Here is a 19,900-nt window from a genome sequence, read left to right as displayed (position 1 = left end):
CATATACATGTGCACAAACATACACTCTTACATGAATATCTATACATGCATAGGGCAGAGTCCCTTAAAGAAAATCTTGATACTGTCCAACACATTCTAGTTTATTCTATAAAGCAGCGGCAACAAATATATGAGAAGTTGATGAAGGTTTGCATACATAGAACGACATTTTAATGACTGTGCCTCACCACAACCTGACATCACCTCTGATGACAATGTATTCTTCAGTTATGAAAGCACTAATCAGAAATAAAGTTAGATTCCTTCTTTGCACTATAGATAAAAATAAAATGCAGGTATGTTAAAGATACACATAGAGGCGCCTGGGTGGCTCAGTTGGTTAAGCATCTGACTCCTGATCACAGCTAGGATCTTGATCTCAGGGTCATGGGTTCAAGCCCCATGCTGGGCTCCATGCTGGGGATGGAGCCTACTTAAATAATAGTGCAAAATATGTTTATATTTTTAAAAGATACTTATATAAGTAACTATAACAAATTTGAAAAACTCAGAACATTTGAATAGGCTTGGAAATGGGAAAAATTAAGCAAAAGGAAAAAACACGTAAGCCATAAAAAGGGAGAGTTTTGATCATATATAAAAATGAAAAACTTCATAGAACAAAAAGATACCATAATCAAAATGATAAATATATGATAATGTAAGCAAGGATTATAACAAAATGATAGATTGAGAGAAAACATTTTCAATATGTATAATGTACAAAAGAACTCTCCCAAATTAACAAGAAGACAAGTAACACAATAGGAAAATAACAACATAGACCAACAAATTACAGCAGAGTAACCAAAATGAATAAAAGTTGCACAAAATTAAAAAAAAAAAGCACCATCTCAAACAGTAGATAGGGAAATTAAAGTTAACACAACAGTAACCTAACCATTTTTTTAATCCATTGAATATTTAGAAGATCGGTCATATCCAGTGGCAATGTAGGAGAGCTGGTTTTGTTGCATATTGTTAGAGGGACGGTAAATAACTACAACCTTTTATAAAAGTCATCTAATAGTCTTCATTTCAATTTAAAATGTGCATTTACTCTGATCCAAGAATACCATTTCTGGGGAATTTCCAGGCTACTTAAAATATCCATGGATAAAGCTAGTTGGCTGTGATGTTTGTTACAGCACTTTTTGCTAATAAAAACTGAAACAACCTAACTATCATTCAAAAGATGACTCTAAACAAATTATGCAACACCTGAGCCATGACACATTGAACCTCTGATATCCACTGCACACTTCACATGTGTAGCTCAGAGCAAGCCTGTGCTTCCATGTCCTCCTCTGGAAAATGAAGTTGACAATGGTACTTCCATCCCATATTAATCGTTGGAAGGACTTTTATTATGTATTGCTAAGTATAAATTTTTTTAAAAACAAGTTGCGGAATTAAAAGCATTTTTAAATGTGTATATGCCTCTATTTATTTGATGTGTTTATATCCACAAGGGCAAAAAGTGAAGGAGTTCTACATTAAATTGTGACACATCTACTGCTTTTGTTCATGGGTCATTACAAAGAATAAAAAGCCCTAATAGGAAAAGATGTGACTGGAAACATTAACAGACTACTCATTGAAACAAAAATGCAAATGGTTAATAACCATTGGGAGAAAAATGCAGCCTTAAAAAAAAAAAAAAAAAACCTTAATTCAAAGCCCACTTTTCAATGCCCTGTGCCACTCACATTGGCCAAGCTGAGGGCATGTATCACCCACTCTGTGAAGCAAGAGTGTGTGTTCCTTTTTTTTTTTTTAATTTTTATTTATTTATGATAGTCAGAGAGAGAGAAAGAGGCAGAGACACAGGCAGAGGGAGAAGCAGGCTCTGTGCACCAGGAGCCCGATGTGGGACTCGATCCCCGGTCTCCAGGATCGTGCCCTGGGCCAAAGGCAGGCGCTAAACTGCTGCGCCACCCAGGGATCCCAAGAGTGTGTGTTCCTGTATAGGTGCACATGGGATGGTGAGGGAAGGCAGGGAGGGGAAGATGTGTGTGGAAAGAACCCCTAGTCTCTAAGGGATTCGACTAGAGATGGACCTGAATTCTAATCCCAACCCTTTCACTCATATATAGAATTAGATTAGTCTCTTACTCTTTCTGAACCAATCTCTTCACTTGAGAAATGAGTGAGCGAAGGGATTCAGTGAGGTTATTTTCATACCAGGCTGGGCACAGGGAGTGCCTGCCCCCCCCTCCCCCCCCCCGCCCTAGGCCCACCCTATGGTGCTGAGTCCTCCCCCACTTCCTCCTCCTTCCTACCCTTTCCCAAGCACCCAGCAGAGCAGCCTCAGGTCCCCTGCATGAAGAAGAGGCCCTGGCCTTTGCTTCACTGTATCCCAGTGTAGCCTGCCTGCCTGTGCCTTGCTATTTAACCATGATGTTAATTCCTTTTGCATTTATGTGATTTGGATTCTTGCAAAACAAAAGGCATGATTTTAGTTAAACACATACACACACATACACACACGAGCACACAGACAAAATAAAAACAGGAATGCTGTAGCCCTTTACTTGATACAAATCTTTCTAGATAAGAATCCAGCTGTCACACTGGAGGCTCTACAAGACAGGGGTTCCGTCAGCCACAGAGAGCAAGCGCAACACCCCCCGCCCCCCAAAACGGAAACTGGGAGAGAAGATGAATGGTAACAATTTCACATTATTGACAAAATTCATCTCAAATCATTGACCCTTTAAGATACCTCGGAGGGGCAGCGGAAGGCAAAGTAATCCACCTCTTGGCCAAGAGGCTGGGCTCCCGACAAACCGTGGAAAAACTAGCAGCCAAATAACCTGCTCCTCTGACTGTTGAGTGTTCTGGTGGTTCCAACAAGTCCGGTGGGAATTCCCTTCGAACTTTCCAGGCTCCAAAGCCCCCACGCTTACTATGTGTATAGATATATAAAGAGCCCCACTGTGCGCTGTTGGTCCGCGAGCTAGTCCAGGTCTCTAAAGCGGGGGGCCCCGGCCGGTGGGCATCCGGGGGGGCCGGGCTCAGGCGCTCTGGGGCCGAGGCTCCCTCCCGCCGTTGAGGAGGTCCGTGAGCTCCCCGATGTACTTGATCGTGTACTTCAGGGTCTGGATCTTGGTGAGCGGCTGGCCCCTCTGGCTGTAGACGGGCGGCAGGTAGTTGCGGAGGGTGTGCAGCGCATCGGCCAAGGTCCTCATCCGGAGCTTCTCCCTCTCGCTGGCCTTGCGTCTCCGCTGCACCGACATCCTGACCTTGGCGCCCTTCTGGGCCTTGGGGCCAGCAGCGCCCTGCAGGTAGGCGGGCGGGAAGGCCAGCATCTCGTAGGCCACCTGCACCCCGCCGCCCCCGCCCCCGCCCCCCGCGCTCGGGGCGCCTCCCAGCCCACGCGGCAGCCCCGGGGCAGCGGGCGGGGGGGAAGAGGAATAGGACTCGAGCGACGGGGCCGGAGACAGGCTCTGGGGTGGGGAGGCCTGGCTCAGCTCGAAGGGCCCCCCTCTGTGGTCCCAGTCCCAGGAGGACAGCAGGCCCGGGCTGGCGGAGGGGCCCAGGCCCTCTTCGAGGCCGAGGAAGGGCTCCCGCAGGGTGTCCATGCCTGGGGACAGACGGCTGCAAGTGAGAAAGCAAGTCGGGCCGCAGCTCCCTTTTATGGGGGCGGGGGGGGGAGAAGTGATGAAGTGGGAAAGGGGGCCGGGTGGGGGCAGTTCAAAGGACACACCCGAGGACCGCGATGGAAGATGAACTCTTCAGGTGCCACTTTCTCCTCATCGATAATTAGCATCTTCCAGCTAAAATGTCTTTAAACAAAAAGGCCTCCGAGAGAAGAAAAAAGGAATTATCTTGTTGTAACTAAACCAATTAAGGCTGCATAACTAGACTTAGCATTGTCCTGTGGAACCCATTAATGAGGGAGCCAAAGAAAACAAACCTGGGGCAATTTGCAGCCCGGAGGGGGCGGCCCAGGGCCCTGGATGAGAGCAGCCGGGCGCCCCAGAAGGCCTCCACCCTCGCCAAGACCTGGATACCACAGAGCAGATGGGGTGTGCAGGCGGAGAAGGGGCACGGTGCTGGGGGACAGGTAACCCCGCTGGGCTTGGATTCCCCAGCCTGTCGAATGCAGACCCTGACAGCTCTCACTTCCCAGGGCTGTCAGGAGGAGGGCACACAGCAGGCCACAGTGAAGGCCTTTCCCCCTCGCCCTCCACTTCTGCACACCTTCCTGAGTCTGGTAGGGTGCAGACTCCTGCCTCCAGCACGCCCACACTCAGAATGACAAAGGCCAGCACCCCCAGTCCACCGGGAGCCTCAAGGAGCAGAAAAATATCCTTCCAGAAGCTCAAAGCCCTTGCTTTAACTGAGCAGCCTGGGATTCCCCACAGCAAACAGGCACCATGAAAAGGAAAACCCTTTTAAGGCAGGGAGTTTGCAGAATACCTGGCATTTTGCCTGCCGAAGGTCTTTTAAAAATCCAGCTGCAGTGTCACACCTTGTTTTTTGAAATGTATAGAGGAAGTGTGAAATTAACTGGGGAGCCTGTTTTCCCCACCATCGCTCCAAATGCCGCTGAATGTGTTAAGTTGGATGGGCCTGCTAGTTTGCTTCACTTCCTACCGTGCTCTGAGATAGACCCTGTGTGTTGGAACGAGGTCTCAGATTCTCCATTTGTCCCATGAACGTAACCTATTCTCCACGTAGCTAATTCGACAAATGAGTATTAACATCAGATCCGAGTGAGTTATGTATCTGAGTAGTAAGCACGTGTGCGTTAACATGGTTACGTCCCTTTGCAATTACTGAAAAGAAATGTCAATGGTCCAATTAGAACATTCACGGTATTTTTTAATTCCTTGGGTTCAGGGAAGAAAAAGCTACAGCAGATAATCCATAGAAGAATGCTCTTGAGTTTCCCATTTACTAAAGGACCCTAAGCCATATCTTGAAGAATGAGCATTAATGAAACATAATAAGTGTAATAAATAATCTCTCCTCCTTGCCCCTCTCTGCTCTTTCTCTTCCTTCAATTCTTATGGAGAAGCCTAGGATCTGCTAATACTATTCAAGGAAAGTGACATATATTATAACTAACCTTTATATATATATTTTTAAGTCTCATTTTACAGATAAAAATGTGGAGACCCTAAGAAGTTAAGAGACTCAGTTAAGATTTCCGTGGTAGGAAGTGATAGAGCTGAGATTCCTGGTAAGACCCCAAAGCCCACTTCTTAAAATAAATAAATAATTAAAAGAAAAATCAATGTTTTCTATTTTAGTTGATTATAGTATAGGCAGGTGACCTGAATGTGATTCAAAGGGAAGGAGAGGGGCAGTCGGGTGGCTCAGCGGTCTGGCGCCACCTTTGGCCCAGGGCGTGATCCTGGAGACCCGGGATCGAGTCCTACGTCAGGCTCCCTGCATGGAGCCTGCTTCTCCCTCTGCCTGTGTCTCTGCCTCTCTCTTTCTCTGTTTCTCATGAGTAAATAAATAAAATATAAATAAATAAATAAATAAATAAATAAATAAATAATAAATAAATAAATAAAACAAAGGGAAGGAGACTCTCAGGAGACCGGAGATGGCTGTGATGCTTCTAGTCCTTATGTTCTAAACTGTTGACAGTTTTCTAAGGTAACACTACTCCTGCTCTCAGACTCAAGTTCTTTTTCTTTTCTTTTTTGTTTTCCTCTCTATAGCTTCCTTCTAAAATTGCTTGTTTCTTTAAACTTCTATTTTTAGAATTTTCATTTCCTAAGTGAGACAGTAGCTGTCAAATGTTTGGTACATTAGAGACACTTAGTAAGTCTAGGTGTGTAGGCTTTGCTCTTGTTGGGACTGTCATCCATGGTCAAACTCACTGGTATCAGAATGAGTTACTCTGCTGTGACTTCTCCACCCCTGACCCCACCTCCTAGCAATGCCACTTCCTGGAAACCTATGGTTAAAGCAAAGCAAACTGCTTGGTTTCCATGTTCCTCAGTGTACACTCTCTGGTAAGAAATCAGTTAGAACTAAATGTGCATTTCTCCTGCTAGTCTCCATAAAGTGCTATATGCTCCATCTGTGGAAAATGGAGGTGCAGCGCAGTAAACACCATACGGTGGTTGGGCACACACTAGCTAGGTGTTTTTCTATTTCAATGTCCTTTGAAAATAAGGCAGTAAACTAGCCAATGCTAGACTGGATCCAGCAAAAGCTAGTTGAGGGTGTGGCGTAGCAGACAGATGGGCCAAAGTTCACCTCCTTTACAGCACATGGTTCAGCCTCTCAGGGCTCTTGTATTTTACTTTGTAAAGGAAGATAATAATATCTGTCCTGCCTTCTTTATGAAGTGCATTTCTAAAATAAGGTGTATGGAGCAAAGGATCATCAAACTTCCCTTCCAGGTCTAAAATGTGATGAAATGTGTTACTGTGTGAATGTGCTTGATTAAAAGAGCACCCACCATACCAGCATGAATAGAGACAATTGAGTCTATCATTTTATCTGCATTCTAGAGATGACAATGGCTTGTTTGATGTCACACCAAAAAGCTGTGCCAGAGATGGGAATAGAAAGCGAAATTGTCCAACTCCTAGATCTGTCATTTTTCTTCCCTAGAAACTGTACAGATTTAAGTGATGCATAAGCTTTCCTGTCAGACCACACAGTTCCCACATTACTAAGTTATTAGGATAAATACCTTAATATGCATTTAAAAGTTACTCAGCAAACACTGATAAGCTATCTGACTACGGTTGTAACACATTGAAAAGAAGTCCCCAACCCTGAGAGGTATGCTCCCAAGAGGGCTTGCAAAATGTCCTGGTCCTATTTTCCAAAGAATAACATGAAGGTACAGGTTGCCTCTCAAATCCCAGGCCCATGAGAGCCTTTCCATTGCAGCTCTGCCCTGTGAGGAGGACCCAAGATTTGCTACACAGATTCATAAGTGGCGTTGTATCTAATTTTCACCATGCTAAGCTTGTGAGGGGATGTCCGTCATATCCCTGATAACAGTAATGACAGGCATGGACAACTGGGCATTTTATAGTAGGCTTTAGTTGAGATTGTAGAGTCAATGGTAGACTCTGGAACTGGTCAAGAAGCTGGGCAGAGCCACTTATGACAAATTGACAAATACTGCTCAAAGAATCAACAGAAAGCAGAGGGCAATGGCTGCTTTGATGCTTGAACCTATAACCAACCACCCGTAGTCCCAGGTCACTGCCAGCCCATAAGGCACTTCTGTGCAAATTAAAAAAATCCCCAGCTTGGGCTCCTTTGAGCCCCCACTGACCTCCTTGGCCAGGCTCCTTATTCAGGGCTCCCTGGTGGTCCCGGGGAGCCCTCTGTGATGTGTCTCCTTTGCAATATTAGCATTTTTCATACTTAGGTGACAGCCCAAACATTTTTGGACAGATAGAAAGTGGCAGTAGTGGCAAATATGTGTTCACTGGAGTCATACTAATCTCACATTAGCTACTGAGTAATTAATTGTGACCTTGGGCCTGTTAGTGAATCTTTCTTTGCTTCAGCTTTGTACAATTGCAATACTCATACTTACACCATAGAGAACATACTTTTACCAGGTCTGTACGTTGTAAGCTTTAAGTGTGGCAACTAATATCACCTTAAATATAAACCATGTTCGATTAATTCTTTCTTTTTTTTTTTTTGTTCAATGAATTCTTTGATTCCTTGAGTTAAGAGAAGTTAGAACCATAGTACATGTGGCAAAAAATACATCTCTCTCATCTTTTTTAGCTTCAAGTCACTTTTGCTTAGAAATCAAAATTCCCTCCTTTAAATGAAACCGTTTTTCCTTTCTTTTTTAAAGATTTTATTTATTTATTCTTGAGAGACACAGAGAGAGAGGCAGAGACATAGGCAGAGGGAGAAGCAGACTCCCTGCGGGACTGGATCTCAGGCCCCCCAGATCATGACCTGAGCCGAAGGCATGCTCAACCACTGAGCCACCCAGGTGCCCCATTTTAATTTTTTTTCTTTTCAAACAAAACCAATTTAGATAGAGTTCTTTACCAAAGACCATTAGTTGCCCAGTGCTGGTGGTAGGAGCCATCAGCCTCTAATGTAGTCAGTGAAGGGAAGCATTGCCTATGGATTATAGGAGAATAGTGATAAAGCTGACTGAGTGTTGGTCTGTGTCTATCACTCTGCAGAGCCAACTCTAAACAATGACAAAAATAAAGCGAGCACTCCTCACTAGGAGAGAGCACTCCCACCACCGACTTATCCTTGGTAGTTAGTGCCCAAGAGAATTTTCAACTTCACTCAGCAGTTTGGAAGTGTGACTCAGGGCACTCCAATCCGAGTCATAGTTCTGACCCTGCTTTACTATGGAACCTTAAGTGAGTCATTCAACCTATATGCAGCTCGGTTTCCTCATGGGGCAGTTAGGGTCACCGTGTATACTGTGTTGCTAAAGAGCTAAACAGATTTAAAACTGAAGCTTGCCTTTGGAAAGTGGAAAGGGCTATAAGAATATGTTGAGATGTTTTCAAGATCGGCAAAAGTAACTACTGTCACCAATGAAATCATCTGCCCCAACCCCGGCAATTTTGCCCCATTATATAACACCAAGTAAATCAGCATGGAAGCTGGCTCTGTCAAAGCCTATCTCGTGAGAAGTAGCCCTATCCCCAGACTGTTGAGACACATCAAATGGAAGGTCTATTCCCCCTGCAACTTTCTCATCCCTGAACCATGTGAAGCAGTTTGCGTGGACCATTTGCTCAAGGTAGAAGGGGGGCTCCAGTGAATTTCAACCTCTCATGATGCTGCAGAAAATCCTTCAATAGATTGATAAACTAAAAAAACTAATCCTGGAAGGGTGCCTGGGTGGCTCAGTGGGTTAAGTGTCCAACTCCTGATTTTAGCTCAGGTCATGATCTTGTGGTTATGGGGATGGAGCGTGGAGCATGGGACTCCACGCTCAGTGGGGAACCTGCTTAAGATTCTCTCTCCCTGGGCTCCTGGGTGGTATAGTTAGCTAAACCTTTGACTCTTGGTTTTGACTCAGGTCATGATCTCAGGGTCCTGGGACCGAGCTCTGGGTCAGGCTCTACACTCAGAGGGGAGACTGCTTGATTTTCTCTCTCCCTCTCCCACTCCTGCTCATGCTCACTCACTCTCTCTCTAATATAAATCAGTCTAAAGAAAAAAAAAGATTCTTCTTCTCCCTCTGCCCTGCTCTCCCTCTCTAAAATCAATCAATAAACAAACCTAATTCTGTAGTCTAAAATGAGAGCTACTTTTTTGAATTCCCACCATGTCTGAGAATTAAACCTGTCTATTTTAGATTTATTAGTTTATCTTAATTTTCATACATCTCCATATGGTAGAGGTTATAATTCACACTCTCAAGAGGAGAGAACCTGTGTTCAGAAAGGATCCCAGCAGACACAACAAGAGGACGGAAAGGCAGGATAGTGCTACTGAAGCCTACATGAATGCCACATCCAAGCCTCCTTCCACTGTATACCCTGCACTCCAGAAACTGTCACCCATGTAATGTAATCACTGATGGCATCTGTAAGATGCAGGGGTTGGTTCAAATCCCACCTCCTCCAAGATGCCCTGCCTGCCTGCCTCAGCCCTCAGAATCTCTCCCTTCTCTTATGGACAGTACAAAGCTATGACCCCCATCCATTTGACACCAATATATACTGCCTGATGTTCTGGTTATCTATCCACATGAGTCTTACTTGCTTGCTTACTTACCTACTTACTTGCTTACGTTACAAGTTCTTTGAAGGTATGGATGATTATTTTGCTGGGTCTCAGCATGGTACACAGAGCTAAGAAAGTGGCCATCAATTAGCATGTAAGTTTTTATTTGGTACCTGGTGAGTGCCAAGCACTGTGCTGGGTGCTGAGAATAGAAAGTTAAATTAAGAAGCTTCTGTCTTCGTGTTGCTTAGAGTAGTGAGGGCGGAGATAGAGAAGTAAAAATACTGATGAAACAATGTATATGTGCTGTGATAAATTTAACACTAGGGCACATGCATGACTGTGTGTGACAGCCCTGGGAGTCCCCTGGAAAATGTCCCCATTACAATATTAGCACTTTTAGAGATTCAATGGCTCTCCAAACACCAGTTGGATGGATAGAAAGTGATATTAGTGTCAAGAGGAGAGCCTCTAGAGGCAGAGTAAACCTGAGTCAAATCTTAGAAATATTTACACACAGGGCAGCCCGGGTGGCTCAGCAGTTTAGCACCGCCTTTTGGTCCAGGGCGTGATCCTGGAGTCCCGGGATCGAGGCCCACGTCGGGCTCCCTGCGTGGAGCCTGCTTCTCCCTCTGCCTGTGTCTCTGCCTCTCTCCCTCTCTGTGCCTCTCATAAATAAACAAATAAAATCTTTTTTAAAAAAAAAAAGAAATATTCACACACAGATGGGCACACAAAAGAATCTGGAGGACTTTTCTGAAAAACATGACTTCTACAGTTTGCTTTTTTAAGTGACACTCCTGTGGATTCTGAAAACGATGATCCTTTAGAAGCAAAGCTGCTTTAACAAGGTAAAAGATTAGGGAAGCTCTTTCTCAGTATGGCTTGAAGTTTGGATATAGCATGAATTTGCAGAGAACCACTAGCAGCCCCATGTCTGCAGGGGATCCAGCCAAGGCTGAGGTTGAAGAGGAAAGCCTTGTCTGTAAGGATAAGGCACTTGGATTTTACCAGGCAGGGCACAAGGAGCTTCTGGTCATCACAATTAGGTCAAGGCAGAGGCGGGATGGGCCAGCACAGCCCTGGAACCACATACTACCTGCTTGTGGAGAACATGCTTAGGGGTCAAGGTTATACCAGATATTATTCTAGGTACTTAACTAACTCACTTTAATCTTCACAAAGCAGGTGCTAGTAATATCCCTGATTCTGTTTTACTAAAAACAAACAGAGGCATAGAGGGGGCTCCATGACCCCACTCAAAATGACTAGAGCCCCAGGATTCAAACCTAGGCAGACTGCCTGGGGTCCAGGCTTTTACCCACTGGCTAAAACAACTGAGAACAGTTGGGGGCATCACCATGATGATCCCTGTAAGGCTCTTGAAGTCAGAACTCAAGCTTGAACTACAACTCAGTAAATATGGGAAGACTGATTGGTGCCATTCAATCACATAGCCAATGTACACAGTCCCTGAGATTGGCCCAGGGTACTAGGCATCGCGGAAGCCAAAAAGATGTAGTAGATTTAAGCTCTCTATCTTCATTCCTAAATTAAGCATCCACAGAGCTCTATTCTGCCCCAGTGAGTGGGCTGGCCTCATTCTTATAGTCTAAGGAGAGTGCTGTGTATATGGGTGTGTGACCTGCAGAGGTGCCCCCTTTCTTGCCCATACCCAGTGATGATAACAATAACAATAATAAAGCCTTGTGTGATTTACTTAATTTAAGTCTTATAAAAATCCTTTAAAGGAAGCACTATTTTGTTCCATTTTATGTAAGAAAAAACTGAGGCTTAGAGAAGTTGCAAAGTTGCCCCAAACATGAGATTAAAAGGGGGAAGAGACATGACTTAGTCCCAGGTGGTCTGAGTCCGGAGCACCAGGCTCTAGGGGGTGATTTTACACCATGAGGGAGGACATGAAGGAGGGAGGGTTTCGGAAGGGGCTCTTGTCACATGTGGTGAGGACTGCAGCTGTTTTATAACTTTGGATTCACAGTTCGAGAATAGAAGACATCTGTCTCCCCCTTCCACTTTCTAGTACTTTCCCTGGCCCCAGGCCATGGAATTATCTTTATCAAACAGCAGGTAAGGTTAATATTTAAGCATGTTTTCTTATAATTGGAAATTCAGAGAGAATGTCTTATTATTTTGTAAATAAAACACTTTTCAGTATTAATGTCAATGACAACAGTGATAACGTTTTCCTTTCTTGAAGACTTACAGCACTGAGCCTCTGCTGGGCTACAGATGAGAGCCTCAGATATGCCATCTCATGTCATCCTCACCAGTCCAGTGAGCTAGATCGACATCATCCTCAGTTTACAAGAGAGGAAGCCAAACTCAGACGCTAAGGACCTGGCCCAAGGTCGACAGAAGCAGCTTCTATTTGCAAGGCCACACCTTCACCGGACAAGCCTGCAGCTGGCACACCCAGAGTCAGTTGTCCTAATGCATCCAGTTCCTGCTTCCTTGCCTCTGGCTCTGTGCTCAGCATGGGACACTCAGAGCGCCCTAGTTCTAAAGAGGTGCCTTAGCCTTTGGGGTTCCTACTTGCTCTGGGCTCTACACGCTCCCCTGACCTCTGTATATCCCTCAGTCCCTTGGCCCAGCAATAGCGACACACAACCAGCCCCTGGCCATCCTGGTAGGCAAGGGAGGCAGCCACTGTTTGAAAACAGGACTAAGTTGAAAACCTGGATCTTTTCACCTCTTCACACAATCTTGGCACTCAACTGAAACTCAACAACAACAAATAACCCAGATAATTCTTGTGGGACAAGGGAATATGGTGTGTGTTTGTGTGTCTGTCTCTATGTGCATGTGTGTTTGTGTGTATGTGTATCTGTGTGTGTTAAGAGAAAACACCTAAGTGCTATGTGATATCTTCCTATGTCCTTGAGCTAGTAAAGAGAAGTAAAAGTAGCAATTTCCTATGCAGTTAGGGAGAGAGCTCCTGTGTTGTCAAGCTCGTGAGAGTTTTAGCAAAGCCAGGATGAGGTACTTCGGAGGATTACTTTCATGTCACTGCCATTACTTTCATTACCAACCAGGGAAGTAATAAACATTTTTGGCTTTCCTGATTGGAGTTTGAAGCTCATTGTAAAGGTAAACAATAATATTTTGGTCTTAGTCTTCATAAAAATAAATTATAAAGCATCATGCAATAAATGAATAGATGATTTTCACAGGCTGAGTATTTGACCAGGACAAAAGAGCAGGAAAAAAATAAGAATAAAATAATTTGGCTTATTTCACGGGTGAGATGAAAGATAGAAGATTGATATGCTGAACTACAGAAATCTTTTAGAACAGAAAGAGAAACCTGCATAAACCTCTTCATTCCCAGGAGGATTCCTTGACCTGAAATTAGGTTTATCTTTACCCTGTTGCTAAGCCACATCATAAGGAAGGATAGCATCCTCCTTCACAAGCATTTATAAGGCTTCGTTTCTCCTCCAGCATTTAGATAATCTGAGCTCAAGATCCTAACTCATCAACGCACTCCGTAGTCAAGCACTGTGCAAATTTTCTTTGCAAAATGAATGTAGATAGAAGCCAAGGTAGTGTGGCCTTCTCTCAAAAAAATCCATTCCCAGGAAGCCATATCCTTTGGTGGTCTCTACGTCTCTTTCTCTTTTGAAAATATAACTAAATATGTTCACTTGGGAGGAAAAAACCCAGCCACCCTGTGTGTATAAACTAGGCATTTAGGTGGAAGACAGGAGGGTTGTAGAGAGGGGGCTGCAACATGTGGGTGGAGAAACATCAGAACAGAGTAAAAGGGTAGTAAATAGAGGAAGTGAAGCTAATTCTCCCTTGAGAGCAATGGGCAGGATGTGTTGACTAATCTTAGCTCAAGAGACTATGAGCAGTTCATCTTGGTTCAAAAATCTCATGTCAACAGTTAGTCCCAAATATTTTAGGTTTTCCCCACAGACCAAGGAGGGGAAGCAGCTTTGAGTGCTTCTCCATTGCTTCTTCAGCAACTGGCTAGCAAGATTCAAAAAAAAAAAAATCCCATGTGTTACATTTACACCTACTCCCCTTTTAAGTTGGGTTCTTTATTACCAGTGGTATTTGGGGTGGCGTTTTAATACCCATGTCAAAAAAGTTGAAAGCAATTTGCACTGAGGTTGGTCTCTAAGGGTTTGCCTCTGTTCTTACGAGCCCAAAGAGCAAAAACGTGTGAAATTACTTCTTTAGTCCTCTCCAATGCCAGAAATTAAGACATCGGAGCTCCTGGTATTAAAATGAATACTAAAAATTTTTACGAGGATAGCTGCATAATGACCCTGCTCATTTTCAGAAACATTAGCCTCTCCTTTGGACCATTTTAAATTTAGATTTCCTTATTTGCAAATTGATTGGCACCTAAAAAGCAGATACATGGCAAAGATACAAAGTTGGGGAAATATCTCTCATAAATAGAAGGGTCAAAAGGGTATTGTTCTGAAGAACTCATACAGATAAAAAAACACAGGCTTGCATTGGGGAAATGAACAAGGGAATGAATAAACAGTTCACAGAAGAAGAAGTACAAGGGACTAGTAAACACAGAAGGAAAGATCACCTCCATGGTGATCAAAGACATGTAAATGGAAAGAACGAGAGGTTTTTCACCTCTCAAATTGGCAAAGTTGGCAAAAGGGTAAGGAAGTGGTCTTGCCCACAGTTTGCTTGTAGAGGACTAAACTAGCTAGCTTCATTTTAGTATTTTATTTATTTTTATTTTTTTTAAGGATTTTATTTATCTATTTGAGAGAGTAAGTGAGAGAGCACAAGTAGGGGCAGAGGAAGAGGGAGAAGTAGGCTCCTCACTGAGCAGGGAGCCCGATGTGGGACTCGATTCCCCAGGATCATGACCTGAGCCGAAGGCAGACGCTTAACCAATTGAGCCACCCAGGTGCCGCTTGTTTTAATATTTTAAAATATCCAGAATGCATTTCAGATTCAAGAGTACCTTTGGCATGCGAGCTTTATTTTATAGAACTAAACAAAGTTGCAGTCAAATATTTCTAAACAGGAATATTTATTGGAATATTATGATAGTAAAAAATTAGAAATTACTGTGATATCTAACAACAAAGGAGGGATACATAAATTATGTCCTCTCCATATGATGGAATATTATGTAGTTGACAAAAATCATATTTGCAAGGAACACATAATACAGGGAATATAATCTAACAGGAGAGTTTTTAAGCAGGATATATAAAATTAATGCTTTATCCAATTACATTTTTTCATAGGGAAATGACTAAGGGTTTAAGAGTAGTTGTTTCTGGTAATAGGAATTGAGGGTAATTTTCTTTTTAAGATTTTTTATTTATTTATTCATGAAAGACACAGAGAGAGAGAGAGAGAGAGAGAGAGAGAGAGATAGGCAGAGACACAGGCAGAGGGAGAAGCAGACAGAGGGAGAAGCAGGCTCCATGAAGGGAGCCTGATGTGGGACTTGATCCTGGGACTCTGGGATCATGCCCTGGGCTGAAGGCAGCACTAAACCACTGAGCCACCCAGGCTGCCCTGGAATTGAGGGTAATTTTTAATTATTCATCTTACTTTCTTCTCAAGGAGGAGTCTAGTGTATGGTTTGAAGCAAAAACTGTCAACCAGTGTTCCCAGATTCAAATCTTTACCTTTCTTCATTTATAACTATGCAATCATAAGCAGGTAACTGAATCTCTCTGTGTCTCAGTTTCTTTGTTAGTAATTTGAGGGTAACAGCAGTACCCACCTCACAGGGCAGTTGTGAAAATTCATACATGTAGAGAAATGCCATGATACTTGGCCTTGGATATAGTGAGAACTCCATCTGGTAGCTGCTATTATTCCATATAATATTTTCTAAATTTTAAGAAGTTATTAATTTAAAAGTCAGAATTTTTCATAGCAGCAATGTCCACAGTAGTCAAACTGTGGAAGGAGCCATGATGTCTTTCAACAGATGAAGGATAGAGAAGATGTGGTCTATATATACAATGGAATATTACTCAGCCATCAGAAAGGATGAATACCCACCATTTGCTTTGATGTGGCTGGAACCGGGGGGTATTATGCTGAGTGAAGTAAGTCAGTCGGAGAAGGACCATCATCATATGGTTTCACGCATATGTGGAATATAAGAAATAGTGAAAGGGACTATAAGGGAGAGGAGGGAAACTGAGTGGGGAAAATTAAAGAGGGAGACAAACCATGAGAGATTCCTAACTCTGGGAAACGAACAAAGGGCTGTGGAAGGGGAGGTGGGTGGGGGGATGGGGTAACTGGGTGATGGGCACCAAGGAGGGCACTTGATGCGATGAGCCCTGGGTGTTAAACTATATATTGGCAAATTGAATTTAAATAAAAAAATAAAATAAATAAAATAAAATAAAAGTCAGAATTTTTAAAGCAGTGACTAGGTAAGGATGGCCGGACTAGGTCCATATGTAAAGGAACCACAGTTACCCTCAAGTTCAATCAAAGCATCTGGGTATTACACTTATTTTAAAATAGAAAAAGAAGGAAAGAAGGAAAGAAAGGAAGGAAGGAAGGAAGGAAGGAAGGAAGGAAGGAAGGAAGGAAGGACGGAAGGAGGGTATTGACGGAAGCACTCTTGTAAAGACAGTAGGACCTTGACAAGGAGGCTACTGTAAGGAAGGGCTGCTGAGCCATTGCTGGAACTCTGTGTACCATATGCATGTCATATAGCTCACATGTACACCTTCCCACACTTGCATCACAACAAGATCTCCTAGGGAAAGAGGAAGAACAGTTTTTAAAAGAAAGATTCCCAGGCCCATCTCCTGGAGATTGATTGGATAAGCCTAGGTTAGGGCCAGGTAATCTCTTTTTTTAATAAGCAAGGAAGTTGGAAACCTCGGATTTGGACAGATAAAAGACCACCAGGGGTTCAAGAGCTACTGAGTCCGGCACCAGGAAGCCCAAGAATATGTCCAGCACAGGTCTCTCTGTCTAGATTGGTAAATAGACATAAACCACAGGACACAGGGAGCAGGACTGGATGACTTCTGGGCCTTTGTAACTCCTTGACTTTTTCGTCTGATAACTTCTGCTGATAACTTCTCTGCTTGACATTTAAGGCTATCCATGCCCTGGCCTATCCTGACCCTTTGAACTTTATGTACCTCCCAGTCCTCAAGCACATTCTCTACCCTACTCCACAATGGCTCTACACTGACTCTAGACCGCAGTTTCTATTCTTGGCTTTTGCCTGGGTTGTGCCCTCACCCAAATGTCCCTCTCCCTCCCTTAACCTTTCCGTTCCTACCAGTCCCTCCACGCCCAGGCCAAAAGTGTCCTCCAGATGTCCTCTGTGCCCTGTCCAGCCCCAGTGACATCTATAATAGACAACCCAGCTCATGTTATCATGCTGCCCTGCATTGCTCAATAACTTATTTCACTTGTCAAACTCAGGAAGACGGACCTTGGTCACAACTAATGCAGGAATATTGCCTTAGTCTGTAAAAAGATTTTCATATCTATTATATCTCTTCACCACAACCACAGGAGGTAGGGAATGTTATCACTTCCATCAGAGAGTTGAGGAAACTGACGTTTAGGGAGGCTTCTTGCTCGCCTATGGCAAAGCTATCCATAAACAGCAAAATAAAAAGACTATACCACTGGTAAAAGGAATAGGGGTTCCCCCACATGAAAATTTCCGATGTGGAGGGTTAATGAATGCCTCTCTTTGTTGTCCAGACTAGGGAGGCTGGGGTGGAGGCCAAGCCCTGAGGTTTTAAAGAACAGCTGCATCTCAGGGCTGAGCCTGTGTCATCCACAGACTCAAATGGTAGGCTCATGATTGCAGCTGTCGCTGGCTTTAGGGAGCCCCACAGCTGTTACCAGAGAGGGACTCAAAGAGAGCAGGGAAATAGAATCCTGCAAAAATAATTGTGCTTATGCATATGCGCGTAACACCCTCCCTTCTCAAAGCTCAAAATGTTCTGAAGATGTAATGTCATTATTCCTTATAGGAAGACCGGGTTTGGCAAGTGCAAGTGAGAAAGCCGGCAGAGAGGAGGTAAGTGTCTTAAACTAAGCCTTTCCTGGACGTTCTTAAAAATGGAGAGCAGAGTGTTTGAGGGCACTCAGCGCACACACTTTTCAATGATCAGCATTTGTGATAGGCCTGCAGAAGAAAGTTCTTAGCAGAGCAGGAGCCCTACGGTGTCTGTGCTAAGGAACAAACAATGGGATTGGAGATAAATGTCTTGCTCCCCTACCCTCCCATGCCTTCCCCACAATACCAGCTGCTGCCATCTTATGGATCTTAGTTAGCATCTTTGTTGATGCCCAAGGGACTGTGCCTGCTGATGAGCCCTTACTCTGTGTTCTCTTTTGATATTCTTATTACCTGTCTTACTGGTACCTAAACTTCCTATTCCTTCCCCACATTTCCCATCCTCCAACCTAGACTTATCCTTCTCACTCTCCTGGAAAGACAGGCTGCAACTCCCATTGCTATTCCTTGGCTAGTGTAGGTTTTCTGCCTGGGGTAAGTGGTGCCACCCCACTGCCTAGCCAAATCCTAAGTGTCCTTTCTTGCCTACCCTGACTACCAGCCACCAATTGGGTGGCCTCTGTTGCACTTACAGTAGATGGTATGCAGGCCAACACAAGGTGTGGTGAATGGATCTGTGGCCCCAAAACACCATTCTTTTTCTTTTCTTTCCTAGTTCCAGCACCGTACATCCCTCCCTAATCTATAGTACTGCTTCTCTAGGTGTGAGGCAAAAGCCATGGGGGTGGGAATCCAACAATTTGTTTTTATAACCGATTCTTCAGATGAGTCTTCTTAAGACGGCTAGATTTGAGAACAATTGGTCTAGTGCTTAGCAATCCTCGAGGTTATTTTCCAGGCACCTGATCCAGTTCAGGACATCCCACGGTATTTCCCTTGTCAATGCTTGTCAGCCTCATTGGTCCCACCATCTCTCATTTCTGCAAAGTGAGCACTGGGAGCTCTCTGAGCTGTGCACAATCACTCAATGCCATTCTTACTGGGATGGGAGAGCAACTACCTCCTTCACAGGGTCACCAAGCTAGCTTTGCTCTCATGAAATCACTTCCAGAGTGGTTAATGGGTTCAACTTGCAACACACATTTCCCAAATACTATATTAATTGTGTACCAGAGACCTCAGTACTTTCTGGAGATATACCAGGAACCAGACAAGGTCCCTGTACTAGGACACTCACTTTATAGTACAGTGTGGTAGAGGTCAAGAATAGGCTTTGGGGAGCTAAATACAGCACACAACAATGATTGTGTATGTGCCCGTGTATAATACACTGGCAAGGAGAGCTATAGATTTCATAAAGTGTTGAAAGTTTTGCATAGCTCAAAAAGGGCTAAGAGCTACCAGATGGATAGATAACGATGATGAGTACTTTCTAAATAGAGAAGATGTCGTCACTGGCAAGCTACCAAAATGATGTAGAGTTGAGATCTTTAGTAACTCTATCATTAGCAGGTCAATTATTTACTCCAGGATGGGTGATATCAAGATGCAGAAAAATTTCCTTAGGTGTCAAGGTCAAAGGTGTCCATAGTGGCATGACGAAATGCCACAGTCTCTCCTCCTGATAGTTATATGTAGGTATATCTCAATCTAGAGGAAAATGAAGTTAGCGTGGATGATGGTCAAGAAAAATGGTTTGGGGCAGCCCGGGTGGCTCAGCGGTTTAGCGCCTGCATCCAGCCCAGGACATGATCCTGGGGTCCCTGGATCGAGTCCCACATCAGGCTCCTGGCATGGAGCCTGCTTCTCCCTCTGCCTGTGTCTTTGCCTCTTTCTCTGTGTGTCTCTCATAAATAAATAAAATCTTAAAAAAAAAAGAAAAGAAAAGAAAAATGGTTTGGTAGAATTAGGTTGCAAGTCATATCTTAAGAGCAGTTGGAGTTGGGCCAGGGCAGCTGGGTAAGATCTGAAGCTGCTAGACCAGCATCATCTCCTCCCCTGCTCTTCAGAACAGTGGGACCCACAGCTACATGGTCAATGGGGAATCATTCAGAAAAGAGCTTCCTTAGGAGCAGCCCAATCCGCACCAGAATCTACCCTTGGTGCTCAATAGGGGAGATTTCTGCTTCTGTAGCCATTCTTCCTGGCAGGAACCTTAACAAGAGCCATGAGTTTGGGTTCTATCTGAAAAGAGCAGAAAGGATGCCTCAGACTCTCAATCTGACCCCCAGCTCACCACAATCCAGAGGCTTTGACAAGGAACTGCTGTGG

General features: G+C 44.0%; 1 protein-coding gene across 1 annotated transcript; it reads right to left on the bottom strand.

The window, feature by feature from the left end:
• Positions 1-2,373: 2,373 nt before the first annotated feature.
• MSGN1 (mesogenin 1) lies at positions 2,374-3,584 on the bottom strand. Its single transcript, XM_025454871.3, has one exon. The coding sequence runs from the start codon at positions 3,582-3,584 to the stop codon at positions 3,018-3,020; it is 567 nt and encodes a 188-aa protein (XP_025310656.1). The 3' UTR covers positions 2,374-3,017.
• Positions 3,585-19,900: the final 16,316 nt, after the last annotated feature.

This window comes from Canis lupus, chromosome 17 (assembly GCF_003254725.2).
Source record: "Canis lupus dingo isolate Sandy chromosome 17, ASM325472v2, whole genome shotgun sequence".
NCBI classification, from domain to species: Eukaryota; Metazoa; Chordata; class Mammalia; order Carnivora; family Canidae; genus Canis; species Canis lupus.
The sequence above is the reverse complement of the archived record's forward strand: the minus strand, read 5'-3'. Positions and strand labels throughout refer to the sequence as shown.

What these genes read in the sequence shown, in the direction of transcription:
- MSGN1 (XM_025454871.3), bottom strand. Translation starts at nt 3,584, where the DNA reads ATGGACACCCTGCGGGAGCCCTTCCTCGGCCTCGAAGAGGGCCTGGGC.